This window comes from Fundulus heteroclitus, chromosome 3 (genome assembly GCF_011125445.2).
Source record: "Fundulus heteroclitus isolate FHET01 chromosome 3, MU-UCD_Fhet_4.1, whole genome shotgun sequence".
NCBI lineage: Eukaryota > Metazoa > Chordata > Actinopteri > Cyprinodontiformes > Fundulidae > Fundulus > Fundulus heteroclitus.
Genome location: NC_046363.1, coordinates 18864245 through 18884081, shown reverse-complemented (window position 1 = coordinate 18884081; position 19837 = coordinate 18864245). Strand labels below are relative to the sequence as shown.

The 19837-nt window shown below is 39.5% G+C and overlaps 1 protein-coding gene and 1 long non-coding RNA gene across 5 annotated transcripts; one reads left to right on the top strand and one right to left on the bottom strand.

Moving 5' to 3' along the window:
* Window positions 1-1887: 1887 nt before the first annotated feature.
* LOC105932464 (glucocorticoid modulatory element-binding protein 1) lies at window positions 1888-16573 on the top strand. 4 transcript variants are annotated; one of them, XM_036131755.1, is made up of 9 exons: window positions 1888-2369; window positions 4890-5025; window positions 5396-5454; window positions 5657-5778; window positions 7798-7901; window positions 9836-10020; window positions 12704-12841; window positions 14376-14483; window positions 14578-16573. In XM_036131755.1, exons 1-9 carry the CDS (start codon window positions 2309-2311, stop codon window positions 14982-14984), a joined length of 1320 nt encoding a protein of 439 aa, XP_035987648.1. In that variant the 5' UTR covers window positions 1888-2308; the 3' UTR covers window positions 14985-16573. The 4 variants fall into 4 exon arrangements, with proteins under 4 accessions (XP_035987648.1, XP_035987654.1, XP_012727109.3 ...); XM_036131761.1 differs by having other exon boundaries at window positions 1890-2369; window positions 5657-5763; window positions 14376-14492; XM_012871655.3 differs by having other exon boundaries at window positions 1891-2369; window positions 14376-14492.
* On the bottom strand, window positions 12740-19475 carry LOC118560594. The gene is made up of 3 exons (XR_004929464.1): window positions 19315-19475; window positions 18766-18916; window positions 12740-12828 (listed from the first exon to the last, which is right to left on the bottom strand). It is a non-coding gene; the product is annotated as an uncharacterized LOC118560594 (long non-coding RNA).
* Between the last annotated feature and the right edge of the window lie 362 nt (window positions 19476-19837).

The following is a 19837-nucleotide window of genomic DNA, read 5'->3' as shown; positions in this document are numbered from 1 at the left end:
AAATACTAAGAAAGAAAGGAGCGAATCTCTATGAACCAAATGGAGCTGGGAGTTTTATTGGGTGCAGAAATGAGTGCAAACATGTTTTGCAGTTCATCCAGGGCAGGGGTCTGCAGCCTGTGGCTCTGGAGCCGCAAGTGGCTCTTAATAACTTTGGCTATAAATTATATTTTTATTATGGTATTTAAATGTAGTAACAATAATAATACATTTTTTCTTGGACTAATTTCTCTTAATTTTCACAACACAATGATGCTAAAAATGCCAGTAATATTTAATTTTAAATCAATATTTTTGATATGTTGGAAACTATGATTTTTTTTTACATGATTATCCACAAATATCAACATCCCGTCCATCCGATTTTTTCAAACCTCAAAATAGACATAAAAGGCCGTTTCTTTAACAATGACAACATATTTCCTACATTAGATCTTTGTAACAAATTATAACTTGTCTTTTTTTCCAAAAGGCCAGGCAACATTTGCGGCTCTGAACGAGTTTAATTCAAGTGGACTGTAGGCAAAATGGCTCTTTAGATTGTAAACGTCGCAGGCCCCTGATCCAGGGGTATAGCTGACAATTTTACTCATAGTCTGTTTCAGTCTGTTAAAGCACACAGAATGCCATTCATCCAAAATCTATCACATACACAATGATAACTTAGATGCTCAGTGCAGATTTACATATGAGTGTGTGCTTATGATTGTGGCATAACAGGAAACCCATAGTTTATGAATGGATGGGGGTGGGGGGCTCTTTGCATTTGGTGATCCCAGACCAGCTGGTCCAAGACTCAAAGTTTAGGTGTCATTACCCCACTGTCCTCACCCGGCACTGAGGATTCCTGATTTCAGGCCTAGTTTAAAGGTGTTATCACGTTAAATTGTCTCAAAAGTCTAAAGCGTTGCTACTAAAAAAGTAAATCACAAAGAGCAATGACCATGGGTGGCTCTAGACAAGGGCCAACAGGGGCCAGTGGCCCTGTAGAGCTGGTCCTGGCCCTGTTATAGTCCCTGTACTAAAAACATGATTTTAGAAAAATGTCTTCCGATGATATATGCTGACAAAGATATCATAATTGATAGGTCACTTGGACCAACTGTATTTTTTACCTGTACAGTTTTACTCTAACAATAATTTAAAAAATTAAGCTGTTTCACTCCTAGCTCCAGCTGTATGGAGATAGAATCAGAGTTCTGAAACCTGCAGGTCCAGAGCCACAATTAGCTCTTTAGCTCTCATCAGGCCCGTATTAAGACAATGGGGTGCCCCTGGGCACTATACCTCAAAGCCCCCCCCCCCCCCCCCCTTACCCGTGCTGTCCTCCGGTCAAAAACATCAGACATAATCAAGGGAATTTCTGTAATGTAATCTACTATTTACTAACTTACACAACTACACGTAGGCATATGAGCAGTGAGCAATATTCAAATATCTCATTTTAAAATGTTGAAATAAAAAAAATGAAATAATGTATGGTCTTTCAACAATTTCAAGTAAATAATATAACAATTTATGAAAAATATATTTTTAAAGCATGTGTCATGTGGTGCCCCCCCATGGTTGGTGCCCCTGGGCACTGGCCCACTGGCCCTTATGGATAATCCGGCCCTGGCTCTCATAATATATTAAACGATTAAATATTGACCTATCCCCCTCCAATGTTTTGTTCTGTGCCCCCACGAAAAAACACTGGCCCCAAACCTGGCCCCTCTGTTAAATTTGGTGTAGAACCGCCAGTGGCAATAACTCCAGGATGATGTGTGCCTTTTCTGAATTTCCATCCCAGAGCGAACACTGCCACCTACCGGTTAAACACTGGCAACAACAGGCACCAGCACCAGGCATGCAACTGTTGTATAAAAGTACAGCTGCCAAACATCGAGAATATGAATCCCGCATACTAGCGACATAATCCAAAGCAGTACTTTATGTTTGTCTTTGTGGTAGATGAATTTAAAAGGCTGGGGCAATAAAATCACCCAGCCCACGAACTCTCGTAGCGAGGCTCCTCCAACACAGCCACGCGGGAGCAGTTTGACCGAGTTTTACACATCGCGTGCCAACAAACCGCTTCTCGTGACAGCGGGACAGATGCTTCTCAGGCAAACGCCGCTTTGGCTGCAGGAAGGGCAGCGACGCGGCCGGGCGCACACTGCCGTGCCTCTCCAAACAAGCGAAGGACCAATACTCGCATGTTGAACGCTGTTCGCACCGTAGAGGAGAGGAGAGGAGGCGAACCCTGTTTTTATCCTCTGTGGAGCCCGTGTGTGGGACAGGAGCGCGCGGCGGGGTGGTGTGCGTGATGCCGCACCAACAGACGTCACTGACGGTAAAGAGGGCGAGAAAGGCACGCGACTGTCCGGGTACGCTAAGCCAATATAGACTAATTTGAAGAATACAGTGGCATATGTTTAGTTTATTAAAAGCTTTCTGACATGGCGATTCATGCATGCCTCATCCATTCGTGGGGTCGCCATGAAAACCTGGGATATTTTTGTATTAATAATATTATTATTATAAAGCTTCAATCGCGTGTGCTTCCTGCTGAATTGAAAGGAGCCTATATTATGGAAATAATGTAAAAACCGAAGTTAGCTTTCTAACAATTCATCATATATGTTTCCCCTATAACCAAACAAAGAAGACTGCTCCAAGTTTAACTTTCTGAATTTAATCTAAGGTGTGTATGTGCTGCGCTATAGCCAACATACATTACAAAGTAGGCTTGTACAATTGCTTTTTAATATAACATTCTACTGTATTCTTCAATACTAGACTAAAGTCTTAACTAAAGGATATAGTGTCATTAGACCCAGTGTATTTGCAATAATTTGCATTGTGTTGGTTGCATTTGAGTCCTGATACTCACTGGTTATAAATATGTTGAGTCTGCTTTGTAACTTACAAATTCTCAAACTCTATCAGATCATGGGGAAATCTTTTGTCTTCAGTTCTTATCATGAGATTCTGTGTTTATTGTAATCCTAAAAAAAAAAAAAAACTCTTTTCATCTTCAGTTTTCTAGCATCACCTATGGATTTGAACCAAACGTAACTCATATTTATGATTTGTGATTTTATCCACCTTGGAAAAATTAAGAAGTCTTCTTCCGTCTAAAATAAACAGTGAACTCGACCATGTTGCTGCGTCACCATGTTTTCCTGCAGCTTTGGTGGTTTTGGGCAACATATTGGTTTTGTGCCAAAACACACCTTTTTTCACAGTAGTGGGAAAATTTCAAGTTTCGCTTCATCAGACCATAGCACATTTTTCTACAAGGCTCTGGGACATTTTAGCCAGGCATGGATGTTTACTTTGGAAGAAAAGGCTTTAGTTTTTCAACCGTAGCACTTTACCCACACATTAAAATTCCTGCAGCTTGTTCTGAAGGCTACTAGTGTCAGCCTTACAGTATTACCAATGACACTGTTGTTCAAAAATATTCCCCATTTACTGACTAAGTGCTTATGTATTGCAGTGAATTATTTTGTGCTGTTCTCATATATGGTTCTTATATTTGCATTTTTTTCTTACATCTTAGGAAACTGGGTTTTGCTGAAAGACACAAATAACTTATAGTCAATAAAATATTACAAAAGGTCACCTGTACCCTGCGTCCATAAGTGGACACAGCTTGTATTCTTTTTTAACTTTCACATTTTTCCTTTTAGCTGGTTTATTACGTTTGTTGGTTGAATTGTACGAGGTAAGTTTTGCATCACAAAACATGGTATTTCAACACACATTTGAAAGCCATTCATATGGAGTTTACAGTAAGGCCCATAATCCTGGAAAAATCTTTTAATTTCACTAACTTGTTCGTTCTGACAAAAAAATCTTTCGAAGGAGCTAAATATTAGGGTGGAGGCGAGGAGAGGAGCGCTCAAACCTCAAAGATGATTTAAGAGAGTTAAATCTCCAAAGATAAATCCACTGGTTATTGAGAGAGGTATAAGTTATTTTTACGGCATGGTGTATTTAATTATTTATTTTGGATGGCTAATTGGCCATTTCCCCTGACTGATTATCTGCTATAACTTCAGCAAAACGACGCATTGAGCAAATGTCAAAAACATCCTACTTGGAGAGCTGAGCTGCACAGTTCATCGGATTCCCTGCAAAAAATGGAAGGCACAAACCCAGGAGCACTGAAAAAAAATGAAAAGGTGTTTTCAGCACACTTTAACACTCATGCAACCAGGATATTGCTGCTTTTTCATTTTCTAACTCCCTACCCCTTCATTTTTTCAGAACAGTTGTACAGGATCTGTGACATTAAAGTTGTAAAATCTTCTGATTTAATCTATCATTATCTTTTACTTTTAACTAGAAATTTTACCTGGTGCTTCATCGGACCTGGGAGGATTCTTCATCGATATTTAGGATGTCCCAACATGCAGGGATCATTTTACCCATATAATAAAAATTATACTACTACTACTACTACTAATAATAATAATAACAATAATAATAATAAACCTCAAAGTGCTACAGGTAAGATCATTAAAGCAAGATAAAACATCAGTGTAAAAAATAAATAGTGCAGCCACATTATTGTGTAAGGTTAAAACTCATAAGTTCTGCTAAAAGGGAATGTGTTTAGTCCTTTTAAAAAAAACAACTCTAAATAGTCTGTGGTTCTCTCAGACGGTCAGGGAGGACATTTCAAGTCCGGGGAGCGGCCGAGCAGAAGGCACGATCGCCCATGGTGCTCAGCTTAGTTCTGGGGAGTAGAAGGCAGTTTGAGTTCTTTGAGCGCAGGGATCGTTCTGAAAAACTTGTATGGTACAAAAGCTCACGGAAGTGGATTTTTATAAGGTAATAAAAATGATATATGTCCAGGCTTAATATTAACATGGTTCACTTGTTCTCTCTGCATGCAGCCCTACCTGGAGGCGTGATGGCTGCAGCTGCAGAGGTCACCGAGCCTTCAGGACAAGTCACGATGGTTAAAACAGAGGATGGGGGGTGCAGCGGCAACAACGACCGTAGGAGTCAAGTCCTGCTGCAGCTAAATGGGTAGGAAGGTTTTCTAGTATAATAATAGCACACGCCTCACATTTTAGTCTTTGTTTCATATCCATATATTTAAATAATCAAAAGGCACACACAAAAGGAACATGAAATGGAAAACAAGCGATACAAAACCCCAGATATAATTGCAACTCAGTTTTCAGGTTCAAAATACTGGTGATTTTAAAGCTGGGGAGGAGTGGGGATTAACTTTTAGTTTGATCTTTGAATGGCATTATTTTACTTTGTATAAACTAAATCGTGTCTGTTGGTGTTGCATATTCTGTATTTTATAATACAGAAATGTGCAGAAATACAAATAAGAAAAGAAAGATAATGCTTCATTTCATAGGTGTCAATTTGTCGCCCTCTACAGGCTAAATGATGACACTGCCGCCACTGCCACCACAGTCTTAGCCATAGAGACCCATCAAAGTAAGTAAAGACATGCAAATCAAAAACATTCTATCTTTAAAACTTAACGAAAATATAAAAAATGCCTTTTAAGTAAACCGAGCCATCGTTTGCAGTACTCAACGTTGCTGTTGGGTTATAAATCTCCCCGTGTTGTGTTTGTACATTTAATTATTCCTCCTGCAATAGATCACTTTTTTTGTTATTGCTGTGTCCTGTAAAGGTGACTGTAAAGACGAGGGAACAGAGATAGAGTACGGCTACCCCATCACTTGTGGAGACAGCAGAGCAGTACTGCTGTTTAAGAAGTTTGTGTGTCCTGGAATCAATGTAAGATGTGTAAAGGTGGGTCGATATGCCGAGTCTGTCCAAGAAGTGCTGATTTATTACTGGAGAGAATCGTTCAAAGCCAATTAGTACTTTTGTTCTATTGCTTTCTCTTTAGACTTATACTTCCTTTAACTTTCTCTGTGTTTGGATCAAGGGCTAATCAAGAAAAAGTTTTTTTCACAGCCCCACAAATTCAACTTTTACCAAGCAAAATATAAATAAAAAAGAAATAAAACAAAATATTCAATAAATGGAGTGACACACCTGAAGAGAATGTGTTTAAATGTTTTATATGTAACAGAAAATAATCACACTTAAAGAACTTTTGGATTTTTTTGCAAATTAAAAAAATGGTTTGACTGGAATTGTATGGAACCTTACTGGAAAATTATTTTATATAAAACTATTCTAAAACAATTATAAAATATACTTATTGAACAATAAGAAAGCTTTGTTGAAACTCTATTGCTTCCTACCAATTGAATTACATTTATTTGGTGACAGCAAAGCAGAGAGCAGCATTAGCTCATCAAACAATTATGATCAGCATAAGTATAAAAAATAACAAAATTGGTAAACTTAGTTATCAGCTATTTAAAGCTGATTCCAATATATATATATTTTTTGCAGAAGCTTACAAGATCCCATATTTTTCTTGGACTATTTGTTCATGAAGTATTGCTTTATAGCACTGATCTTTATCCCACAACCGTGGAACTGATGGCATTGGCACCTCATTCCTGATTAATAGAGTTAATAATTATTTAACCACGCGGGGGCTCTTTAAAATCCCAGAAGGTCAGTTAATTCTCATGTATCAAAAATATAAAATAAATGATGCTGTACAAGACTTAATTTTACGTTCCTCATTCCAATAAACATGCACTATATCAAACAGAATGCTTCGAAATCTACACACAAATTACAAAGACTTCACTGGACTGTTTCCAAAAAACATGCACCTCATTTTCTTACTTTAAGTACCCACCTAAGAAACATTTTCTGATACACCAACCTGCCTGACAAGATAGGAAACAGCATGACAATAGTCTGAATTTCCGTTCGCATAATACTAGTAGAGGCAGTGGCTAACACCTGCTCTGGTTTTTGATTTTAGATGAAATCCTTAAAACCTTCTTGGTATTTTACACACTAGCTTTACATGTTTCACTGAACCTGCATCCCGATGCAGAATCATGATTTATCACTAAATACCACTTTTATCCAGACATCAAATTTCCACTGCTGTTTCTTTTTATCTTCAGCTCACAGTAGCCTTGTTTTTTCTTGCTTTGATATCAGAAATGCTTAATGTTTGGCTTTTCTATATCTGAATCCAATTTCCTTCTGACATTATCTCCATTCTTTTGTTGTGCATTTCTCAATTCTCAAGCCGTATGACTTTCAGTTTTCTGTCCCTTTGTGCTTTGACCTTTGTCGCCTTTGGTCCACCTTTTTCATTTTACAACCTTTGCAATTTGTTTGTAGCTGTCACCAATTTTATACACATCTGACAGAGCCAGCACACTGGTTGAATTCCTATTTTGAAAGACTTTTATACGTTTATTTTCCATCGTTCCAGTTGATGGAGCTCTCTTTTTGCGGAATAGTTTTCTGTCCAAAAATGGATTCAGTTCACATTTTTCAAAGTATGTTTTGCAAAGCCAGAATGTTCAGATGAAATAGCTTTGTGTCAAATGTGTGATTTCGCTTTGTCTACAAAACAAAATGGATCAATGAGCATCCCCCAAAAGAAGTAATTCTATATTTTTATGCCAAGGTTTGCAACGGGATTGAGACAGCTTCGCCTCCTCCTTTTATCATTTCTAACACCACCGTTTTTAGTCCATGCCCTAACACATTTATGGTCTTATTTTAGCTTAATGCCTTTGTATATTTCTTTTATGGTTGGTTGAATAGTAAATTATTCCAGAGGAATAAAAAGTGAGAAAAGCATTACACGGGCTAACAGCCTGTTTTACTCGTTATATGACTGTTTACATGGCATAAATTGCCCTGTCTTGCTCTTTACAGTTCAATGACCAGCTCATTAGTCCCAAGCAGTTTGTACACTTGGCAGGAAAAGCCACGCTGAAGGACTGGAAAAGAGCCATCAGAGTGGGAGGGGTGATGCTCAGGTAAGCTTATGAAACATTAAAGAAACCTCTGTCTTTCTGCTAACAACCATTATTTCCCCTTTTTTTTGTGTCAACCTTCATTTTTAATACTTTAAAACACACCAGTGTCTTGTGCTTTACCTTGTGAAACTCTTTCAATTTTTTTTTTTTTTATGTTACAACCACAGGTTTCAATGCAATAAATCGGACGTTTCTGTGTGTCCCAGTACAAAGCATATAAGTGGAAGGAAAATTATGTTTGGCGGTCAAAATTATTTCCATAGAAGAATCTAAAAGGTGTGGTGTCCATTTGTGTATTTAGCCCCTTTTATTCTGATACTGCTAGATAATATCCAGTGCAACCAGTTGCCTTCAAAAGGGAGTTAGTAAATGCAGTCAGTTTGTGTGTAAAAGCCCGTGAACAGCCTCAGAGGTTTGTTAGAAAACATTAGGAAACCAGCCAACAACACACTTAAGGTAGCAGTGGAGGAACTGCAAAGACCCACTGCTCAGGTGGGAGAATCTGTCTATAGGACCACTATTAGGCATGCAGTCTACAAATCCTACCTTTTTGGAGTGACAATATGAAAATCATTGTTAATAGACAGCCATTCAAAGTTTCGTTTGCAGCCTGCCGCAGGTCATTTGGGGGAATACAGCAAACATATGGAAGAAGGTGCCTTGCTCAGACAAGACCAAGAGGAAACCCTCTGGTCTACACGCATAACACTAAACGTGGCTGAGCCATAATGCTGCAGATCACCCTGAACACACAATTTCCCCTTTGACCCGACATAATTGAGGATGTTGTTCTTCATCGAGTGAAAGGGAAGCTGGTGGGATTTAATGGGTGGCTGCGAAAGGAGTGGGTTGCCTTCCAGCAGGACTAAGACCCTGAATATGCAGCCAGATTTACAATGGATTGGTTTAGATCAAAAATGTATTTGTGTACAGAATTGGCCCAGTCAAAGTCCAGTCCTAAATCCAAGAGAGAGTCTGTAGAGAGACTTACTCCTTCTGTGGTGTAGCGGGTTAAGTCTGAGCCTTTGATTAGTGGGATCAAGGTTTAAATCCTGGTCGTGACAGGAAAGGTATCCAGCATAAAAAGTCTCCCAAGTCTGTGTGCAAGTTGTGATGAGTTGCTGTAGCCAGCTCTGAATAAGAGAGCAGCCAAAAGGACTTCCTTTAGAGTCTGTGGCGAGACTTGAAAAGTTCTGTCCGCAGACGGTCTCCATCCAAGCTAACTGAACTTATTATTAGTATTTTGCAAAGAAGAATGTGAAATAGCTTTGGTCTGGGCAAAGCTGTTGGAGAGAAAACCCCAAAAGGCTTACAGAGAGAGACGTTCCTCTGTAAAGTAGAGAAGTTGTACACAAATGTATGCCCACACTGGTTACAGTGTCATCAGTAATAATGTTAAAACCATGTTTTATCTTCCTTCTGTCGGTCTAGCACATAATAACCCAATAAAGACAGTTTGTGATTGTAATGTGACAGAACATGAAAAAGTGTAATGCGTTTAGATACTTCTACAATTCCCAGTAGTCAACAGGCAACTCCAACAGGATCTTTTTCATGTAAAATCCTACTGCGTGTCTCTGTCTCAGTGTCTATCAGCGTCTACATTCCAGAGGTAGCGGGTAATCAGAACTGTGATGATAGCAGGATCAAATGGTTCACATAGAAGCCTCCAAGCAGCACTTCTCACCTCTTTATCATGTTTGCACTTGCTGTTGGTGTTGCTGGGAGGCAACACACCAAGACGCAACAGGCGGTATCTGCTCTTTTCATCTTTATTCCTCCAGAGGCCCGACCGACCAGCTCTGCATCAAACAACGTAGCGAGAGGCTTGTTAGGGCTGTTCAGACCAAATGTCCCCTCGTGCGACAGCGAAAGCGAAAACGTTTTCTCAGACGCTTGGCCGTATTATTGTAACCCACCTGTTCCCTTTGCAGGAAAATGATGGACTCCGGCCAGATAGATTTTTATCAGCATGGGTCCGTGTGCAGCAACACCTGCCGCAGCACCAAGTCTGATGTGCTGACGAACTGCACGCGGCCTCCTCCAGGGACCTTGGCGCAACCCAACCTGTCGCGTTCGGCTCTTGAGGACGTCGGAGGACAGCTGCCTCCTGTGACAGGTAGATTTCTGGTGGCTTTTAAGGTTTCTGTTTTTACAGCAATGCTTCAAGACACGTTTTTAACTCCAAAACAATCAACGGACACCCTGCCAAGAAAAAGAGAGCTAAACATGCTGGCAAATAACAGACAAAATGATGTGTATGGATTCAATATTTACGTTTAATTAGACACTTGATTCACCTGTTGGCTCTGTTTGTCTTCTTGTTTAGTGCCATATAAAAAGGTAGGATCCCAATTTTTCCTGATATGTATGTTTATTTATCTTTTTCATTTCTTAAAGTAGCCCAGTAAAGATGTGTAAAAACCTTACAAATTAGAAAAACGCAACCTTTAGATGGAGTACTTTACAGTGCAAAGCAAACCTGCGTCAATACAAAATTAATTTTGTTATTATTTAAGAAAAAAAAAGGTCTCCAAACAAACCTGTCTCTTTGTGAAGCGCAATTACGCTCTTTGTTATATCATCAATTAACTGTACTAATCATGTTTTTTGGACCGCTAAGTTCAGTTTTCTCCAGCCACACTAAGGCCTCGCTGTCAGTAGACATGAAGTTGGCTAAGAACTGACAAAAAGGCAACACATTCAAAGAAATTAGATAACAAACACAGACATTGACATGTATCCACTTGTCGTCATGGGACGCCAGCAAACCACAATGTGAGCCATCATCCACAAAAAGAGAGAACATCCATAATGGTGAACCTTTCCCAGGAGTGATTAACCTACAAGAATTACTCCTGAAGCACATTTCTGACTCCTCCAGGGCGTCACATAGTGCAGGCCTCACCTGCCTCAGTTAAACTCAGTGTTCAATATTAGATGACAGGAAAGAGACTGGGCAATAAGGCATCAATGGGAGAGTTCCAGGTCCAAAACCACTTCCGACCAAGAAGAACCTCAATGCCAGTCTCAGATTTGCTAAAAGGTTTCTTGATGATCCCAAAGACCTTTAGGAAAATGATTAATGGAACATTTTGTAAGGTGCGAATGCTGTTACACCTCGCTGAAACCCTGAAAGAAAATGTCCAACCACTTGTACATCCTGGATCCTAATCTAAGACACCAGCAAGTCCATCTCTGACATAAAAAAGGGTTTGGAGCAACCCAGTTAGACTTAGACAACTTTATTTGTCATTTTTTATGCACAAATTGCGTACAGAACAAAATTTCGCTTCCATACAGCTTGAAAAATCACAGTAAATTGCAGTAAATTTCAGGATAAAGATGCAGCAGCGATTTATGTAAACAATTGAATGTAAACAGTTAAAGTCTGAACTGAAATATGATCAATATTAGAGATCTGTGGCAAAGAGAGGCATCCTGGCGTCATTAAGTCTCCTTAAAAGCAATTATTTAGCACTCTTTTCCAGGAATTTATTTTACATTGTATTGTGTTATACCGTATTTTCAAGTCTATAGAGAAGGATATGTTCCTTATCCTGTTAAGAAAAAAAAAAAAAAAACGAATGGTACTAATATTTAAAAGTTTAGAAAAAATCTTTTTTCAAGAGAAGATGTCTTTTATAGGACAGGTACTTAAAAAGATTCACACAGGTTTTGTCCGCCTATCGCTCTCGCCTCGCCTCGCCTCTTGCAACCACAAAAGGTTTGACCTCCCTGACACAGTGAGGCGGCAAACCTCTGAATCGGCAGTTGTTGGATGCTCCTGCCGACTTGTCCTTAAAAAGTTGCTGACCGCAGTCAGGGGAAGAGCCATGTCCATTTATAAAGCCGCGGACAGCAGCTGACATTTCCAGGTGTGGCCTTTTGGCTTGCGGGGGCCGCAGCTTTGATTTAAAGACTTTTGAAGGTGACCTGATCCGGCACTGTTCCAGGTGGAGCTCGGTCGGTAAAACGGCCCGATGATGATACCCTGGAAGGTAGATTGAAGCGCCTCGCTTCACCCGCAGCCTTGCTTGACGCTGAGTTTTAAACAAGCAGATAATTCTCGGCGAGCGTGCTCAGCCTCTCGCTCGCTTCTTGAAATCTGCAGAAACGTGCTTCGTTCTCGTTTGCATTCCCCTCGTGAAGGAATAAATTAAACAAACGTACAAATGTACATGGGAACTGAAACACTTTCAAATATTTTACCATCCCGACAGAAGTTTAAGCAAACATCAGTGTGCATACATTCATTTCCTCTAAGATAAAACATCTAGCGTGCTTTGCACTCCGTTGCTCTAACCTAACTTCTGTTTTTATCAGTTTGTGCCAACTTCAAGTTATATTTCATTCTCCTTCAAATCCGTCCTGCCCTCCTTTCTGTTTTCCAAGAGCTTCTCCCTCCTAACCTATTTTCCTGCTCTTTCCTCTCAACATCTGTCGCCTATTTAACGCCCTCTCTCTTTCACATCTTTTTAAATGTTTTTTTATCAATCTCAGAAATCTAGTTCTGTCTTTTCTGAAGTTTTTTTTTTTAAACTTGATATCTCAGGCCCAGATGTCCCCTTGCTTCTCCCCCCCAGCACATGTATTGCAGATTATTTATGAATGCTTACCGTATCTCTTTGCTTTCTTTTGGCAGCCGACGCTGGAATTCATATCTTCACATATATCAAATCTATACTGGTGCATTTATGGCTCTGATTTCTCTGTGGCAATTTTTAAACCTCTTAATAGAGGACAGGAAAAACAAGGTCTCAGATGCCCAGAGTTCTCATCCTGTAACGGATCCTATCTAGATGGCGTGTTGAGTCTTTGGCGAGGTGTAGCAGAGTCGGGCCTGATGGGGGACGTTCTGTCTGATCTCTACGCCAAGCTAGTGACCACTCTTAAAGGTGCGGAGCTTCACAGCAAGAAGGGCAGCCTGCAGGAGACAGGTACATTCCCACAGTATGTGAACATGGTAATGTGCAGTGTCTTGCAGAAGTATCCAGACCCCTCGACCTTATCATGTTTGGCCACATTAAAACGACAATATTCAATGTTTTTAGTTGGGATTTAATGTGACAGACCAACATAAAGTGCTGCAAATTGTGACGTCGAATGAAAATGATTTGTAGTTTTCAAACATTTTTACAAATAAGAATCTGAAAAGTGCGGCATGCATTTGTTTTCAGAGCCACTTCTAAATAAAATCTAGTGTCACAGATTGCCTTCTGAGGCCAGCGATTTATTAAATACAGTTGATATGTGTAATTTAATCTCAGTATAAAATGAGCTGTTCTGTTTCTGGCCTCAGAGGTTTGTTAGAGAACATTAGAGCACAAACAGCATCACGAAGACCAGGAAACACAGCAGACAAGTTCAGGAGAAAGCTGAGTTAGGCTATGAAACAGTTTCTCCAGCTTTGGACATGTCACAGAGCACTATATAATCCATCATCAGTCGAAGTAAAACTGCAATCCTACAGCCAAGAAACTCATTATAACTGTGGATGAGCTGCAGAGATGTGCAGCTCAGGTGGAAGATTGTGTTGACAGAACAATTCTTAGGGTTACACTCCACAAGGGTGACAAGAAGAAAGCCATTGTTGTAAGAAACCAGCAGGAGTCATATTTGCTGTGTCAGAAACATGACAATCATGAGGAAGAAGACGCTCTGAACTGATTAAACTAAACTTTTATGTTTTTGACCTACGTGCAAAATCATGTGTGGCAGCAACACCCTATTGCCACAATGAGACATGGTGGTGGCAGCATCATGCTGTGGGGGATAATTTTCTTCTACAGGGACATAGAAGATGATCAGAGTGGATGGGAAGATGGGTAGAGCTAAATAAAAGGAGAAAAGGCTGTTAGAGACCGCCAAAGAGTTGCAACAGAGGTTCATAATCAGTTAGAAAAATGATCATAAACTTACAGCCTGAGCTACAACAGAATGGTTTATTTCAAACCGTATTAATAGGAACGGCCCGGTTAAAGTCTAGACCTGAACTCAAATGAGAATCTGAGGTAACACTTAAAGATTGTTGTTCTTGGATGCTCTCCGTCCAGATTGACTGAGCTTGAGCTGTTTTATAAAAAAAAAGGTATTTCAGTCTCTACCCCAAAAATACTTACAGCCATAATTGCAGTGAAGGTGATTCTACAAAGTATTGAATCTGGGGGCCTGAATACAAGTAAATGTCCAAGTGTTCAGATTCTTCTTCAAAAATAGGAAAACCATCTATAATTTTCTTCTGGCTTCACTATTATCTTATTGTTTGCTGTGTGTGTTATAATATGTCCAATGAAAACCACAGAGCTTTGTGCTTCTGACAAAATCTGAAAAGGTTCAGAGGGTATGAATACTTTTGCTAGGCACTTTATTAATATGGGTGCTGATTTTAGGTCATTATAGGAAAAAAAAAACTTTAACTGAAAACAGAAACTGATAAACATGTATCGTTTGGCTTACTTTTTGTTTTGCTAGATGCTCACATACTTAATTCCCTGTGTGAGATGTTCGGGCTTTTGGACTCCGTGAAACAAGCTCTGGCCCTTAGGTGCACCCAGAACCAAGAGAGGAGAATCCATCATGGTGAGGATGGTGAGAACGCTGCCAGAGCCAATACACGGTGCACACACTGATGCCCCCCGCTGGATTGTACTAACTCTTATCTTGTTTTATATAGTGCTGGATGAGATCCCAGAGGAACACAGGGAGCCGAGCTGCCATCAAAGCAGATCTTATAAAACCTCATCCTTTAAACACCTCCGACCTCATCGTCAGAGCCAGCAGAAAAGACGCGCGCGCAGCCCGCTGCTGCACGAAAGGACAAACACGGTGATCCATCCCCCTTCTTTCGCTGGTTTATCTGCTGCATCTCGCGTCCAGGTCTTCAGTCATTTCTCTGCCCCCGCTGGCCGGAGTCACCTTGTTGGAGCCGGCAGGACAGACGGAGTGGGCCAAAGTGGCGACGAGAAAAAAGATACCTCAGAAGAGAACAAAGAGATGAAACGGAGGACGGTGCTTCTTGGTGGAGATGATCCGATTAGATGCGACGAGGCGAAGGAGACAAAAAAGCTCACGTGGCAGTGAGAACTTTAAGTAGATCCTGTGGCTCCGGCTGCAAGAGTCTAAATAAAGGCCTGCAATGAAGACACTGGACTCACTAATGTGTGGCGAAACAAACTTCCCTGTTTGGGAGGTATATAAGAACAGTGTCTTAGCAGTAGTTAAAACATTGTGGCTGACTGGTGTATAAATAGGTTTATGGCGTGATAACTGCAGAAACGGAGGTACAGACACGTACTCCAAATTAAAATGTTTATAATAAACTCTGGTTTTATGTACTTTAAAAAAAATAAAATAATCTAGCAACAGAAAAACCATAGCTAAACGCATTGTTGGCTCTCTCAGCTGTAATGTACATTGTTAGCAATCAAATCTTTATATTTTCCACTTTATTTTGATAAAACACACAACTTGATGCACTAGTTTGATTTTTTTTAACAATAATTTTACCTATTCCCAATTCACAACAGATGACCAAAGGAACTTTATAGGACAATAATCTCGGGTCCAATTAGTCTTCGATTATCTATAAAAGACAAAAAGGGGCGCGGCACAAGCGACCCGTGTTTGGAGGCCTCAGTCCTCGACGTGGCCATCCAAGGTTCAAGTCTACCTTCTCCCTTTCAACGCCATTTCTGGTCAAATAAAGGCCACTAGAGCCACAAAGATTTTTTTTTTAATTAAAAAACGTAAAGGATCTCATCATATAGTCAGCTCAAGATCTTGTTACGTTACGATAAAATTCAGTTGATCATTTGAGACCGATCGGTAAAAAGGAAAGAAGGAGGAAGGAAAACCAATCCCATCAGGTTGTTTCTTTAAAGAGTTCACGGCTTTGGAGTTAACCCTCATCCTTAGCAAGCAACCTGGCTTAACAGTGCAGCAGAACCCGGCCAGGATGCGTGGGGGACGACTGGGGACCGGGAAGAGACAAACACAGAGGCACCCAACCAGCTGTACCTTCCGAGGAAAGAAATACAAAGAGGGTACAGAAAGTTGATGGTAGCAATGGTTTGGACTCAGCTAAACAGCGTATCTTCTATGGAAAGAATAACAGGGACCCAAGTTAAAGTCAGACACAGCAGGAGAATCTTTAATGTCTTTGTCCTGGTTAGGGAGCGTCCCAAAACAGAAGCACAAGGTCAGGGGTACCATGTTGAAAAAGAAGATAGAGAACAAGAAATTAGCATTTTAAAATTTAGGGTGGAGGGTATGTGTCTGGGTAAAGATTATTAGGTCCTTTTTCAACTACAAACAGTTAACTGAGACACAAAGTGTACTAAAATAAGCACTTTGACGTTGTAACACTTATATGATAAACCAAATTTAAGTAGCCAAGACAGAACACTGTGTGAATGTTCTCAAATTTAAGGGCAAATGGTTTTATATTATGGGGTTTAAACTCTTTTAAGGGAACATCTTATCTAACATAAGATTGTTTGTTTTTTTCACTAATGTGTACTTTTTTATATGTGTAATTTAAAAACATTTTGGGAGTAGCCTTTCTTGCTGGAAATGTTTGCACTTGTTTGGAGTAGAAGACCTATTTATTACAAAGCTTGACTTGTTGTTTAACAGGGGTCAAAAGTGCCACTAAATAAATCATTAAAAAATGTGTTGCAACAGTCAAGATCTGTAGTATTGCAAATAAAATAACATTTCAAATAACATTGCAAATAAAGTTACTTGTTATTATATATATATATATATATATAAACAGTTACATTTCAATTTCCAGTTAATGTTTTGTAAAACCATGTATTATTATTTCAGTATTTATTTCATTGCACCTGTCATGCAGAGCGAAACCTGGTTGATGTTTTTCATTTAACTGGTTTACCTACACAGGAAGACTTATAACATATTTTTATGAATGAAAAAATCATAAAAGAATGGATGGATGCCATTACTTAATTGATATTTTACTAATTACATGTGATTTAAATGCATAAAATAGGTATTTTATTGGCACGCTATCTAATTAATTGTATTTTATATGAAATTGTTTTATTGCTTTTATTTTGTATTTAGTTATACTAGCTGATTTATATATTATATATTGGTAATAAAGATAAAAACTGTCATTCATGAAGTGTAGAAGGACCTTTTCAGATAACGATGTAGCGTTTACATTTTTCTTTAAGAGCTAACTTCACACCCCTCAGGCTATTGATTGTTTTATTGTCAGGCTGTTGATGAAAATTGCAAGATGCTGGCGGGTAAACAATAAATTATGCATACAGGTCAATTTTATTTGTGGTCCATTGTTCATTTTAATTTTAAATGCTTTTACATCACTTGCATTTCTTCTTTGGATACCACTGTTCCTTTCCCAACAGAGAAGCTAATGTGTAATTCAACATCTAAATAAATAAATAGATAAATAAATGACCCTTCAAGGGGCAAAACTCCTGTTTTCTTCAAGCCATATTTGACTTCCACTAACCCTACAATCCCGGATGTCACTTACTTTCTTTAAGACAGCTTTTTTCATATAAATAGGCACCCCGTCTTCCTGTCATGCTTTCCTGTTTTGTGCACAGCACAGCTCTGCATGCCAAGGCTGTGAGATAGACAGTGATGGTGTTGCCTTTGACAACTTCTCTCAGAACCGTGATGATATGTTATTACACATTGGCGCGCAGCACAGCCTGTCCAGATGTAGGTGTTTGTCCAGGGTTATGAGTGGCAGTCGATAAAACGTCTGATAAAATGACTATCATCACCGCGCGGCTCTCAGCATCTCCGCTGACACCTGTCCTGCTATTTGAATTCACCAGTGTTTTGCAACATCACATTAACGCACATTTAAAATGCGCTGCAGTAAAACACATCCCGGTCCAAATACTTCTTTTGTTTAAATAAATGCGATTTAAACACGTGTCTGTGGTATATCTCGGAGGGGTAATTACAGGTTTTTGTCTTGACGTATGTTGTTCTTTTTTCCGTTAATTAAATTGCTCTGAGTGCAATGGATCGTTTATTCATCATTCGGGACCAACAGAACTGGAGGCCACGTCGTTAACTCACATAGGAAGCTTTAGGAGCCATTATTTAATCTTCAGCTGTAATGTCCACATATAACAACTAAATTGAGAGACGTATAGCCAATTTAGTTCTGAGTCACAGTTAAATGTGTTATCCCAAAGAGGATCGACTCCAACGTCCGCCTTTATGCAGGATGCTAATGTAGCTTGCTGTGAAAAAGTATTTGTCACCTAATAGCTTTTTTTTCTTCCTGATTTTATTGTCTTGTTACAATTGAATACTTCAAATCAAACAATTTTTTTTATATCAGACAAAGATAGCCAGATTAAATCTGAAACTCAGTTTGGACTGATGATTCAATAAAACAAGGGGAAAAAAATTTAGTCTCCTATTGCTGCATTTGAATTTACCTGCAATTAACAGCATTTTTATTGTTTTACTAGCTACACCAGGTCTGACCTACTGCTAAAATGTGCTGCTGCTGCTGCTGTCAGACTTTTAAAACCCAGAAGTCATTGACGTAGAACCTACTGACCGACCCGAGAAAGCTCAGAAAAACTCCTTTCTAAAAGAAATTCAACATCAGTTGAGAAACAAAGTCACTGACGTCTATCAGTATGGAAAAAAGTTCCAGCGCACTCGTGGATGAGAAGTGGTCTTCCATTATAAATCCAGGAAAGCAAAGAGAACCAACCGAGGAGATCAGAAAACAACCCCAAACAAAATCCAAAGTACCGCAGGCGTCACTTGGATCAACTAAAAAGTGGAAATTATGCATCTTCCATGTGAGAGATCCAAAGTAAAAACATCTGCTTACCAGAATGAGCACATAGGTCCAACTAACATTGGCCAAAAAAGATCTACGATATCAGAAAAAAATTAGATTGACCCCTAAACAAGTGGGACCCCTCTGGATGGGTTCTTCTTTGTTGAAAGGTTTTGTCTCTTCTCCAGTAGACGTCTTCAGTCTCAGGAGTTAAAGGCAAACTCTGGGTTATAAGCAGTACCCTTGCATAATGGATCAACCAGTTTAAGTTTGACAATAAAAACTGGTTGTTTGCATGCAAAAGAGGACCATCAGCCTACCAATCCATCGTTAGTGCTCTGATAGCCGCTTATTGTTACAATATAAAAGACTCATTACCAGTTATGTAAATTATGGAAGTCACCACCCCCCCCCCCCTATCGTGGCACCACCAGCTATAGATTTTAGGGTGCATTATATTTTACATCTGACCAAATTCATTTTAACACCTTTTTTGTTTTCATAAATTAAATTCCTATTTAGGATCATTTTCTGAGGGAGAACCGTACAATAAAAACATGATCTCAGCTCGTTATGGTTTGAACTTGGATCAAAAGTTACCTGCTGTCTCAGGAGTGTGGATTACGCCGGTTCAGCTTGTACGCCTGGAGGGTTTCTCGCTCTGAATTCGAAACTGAATCGGTCACAAAGCAGAAAGTCGGGGAAAAACAGGCTCATTACTGGTTCCGTGGTTCAGTTCGGATCTTTCTCCGTCTGAGTCTCCGAACTCAGCTGCCTCTGTAGCCAGCAGCTGTCAGAGAGTTGTCACGGGGGCCTGACGATCCAATCAGACATGGACTGCGGCGCTGGTCAGCAAATTCTTTAGACAGGAGGCGACAAGAAAGTAAAAAGAAAATCAAAAAGAGATAGTAGCTACTGTTTTCTCCAGGCTGAAACTGCCTTACACTCAAGGTTTATTGATTATTTTTCATGAAATAAAAACTTTTAAGAATTTACCACATTTTTCAACGTCAAAGTTAACTAAACAGAGATCATTTTTAAAAGCTTCCAGAATTTCAGAATAAATAAAATAAGATCCTTCAGACAGCACTTCTTTGGTGCAAATACACTTTAGAGTGGAAAA

Coding starts and splice junctions, on each gene's coding strand:
- LOC105932464 (XM_012871655.3), top strand. CDS start 2,309: ATGCCGCACCAACAGACGTCACTGACGGTAAAGAGGGCGAGAAAGGCA. Junction 2,370..4,889: donor AAAGGCACGCGACTGTCCGG/GTACGCTAAGCC, acceptor CTCTGCATGCAG/CCCTACCTGGAGGCGTGATG. Junction 5,026..5,395: donor GTCCTGCTGCAGCTAAATGG/GTAGGAAGGTTT, acceptor CGCCCTCTACAG/GCTAAATGATGACACTGCCG.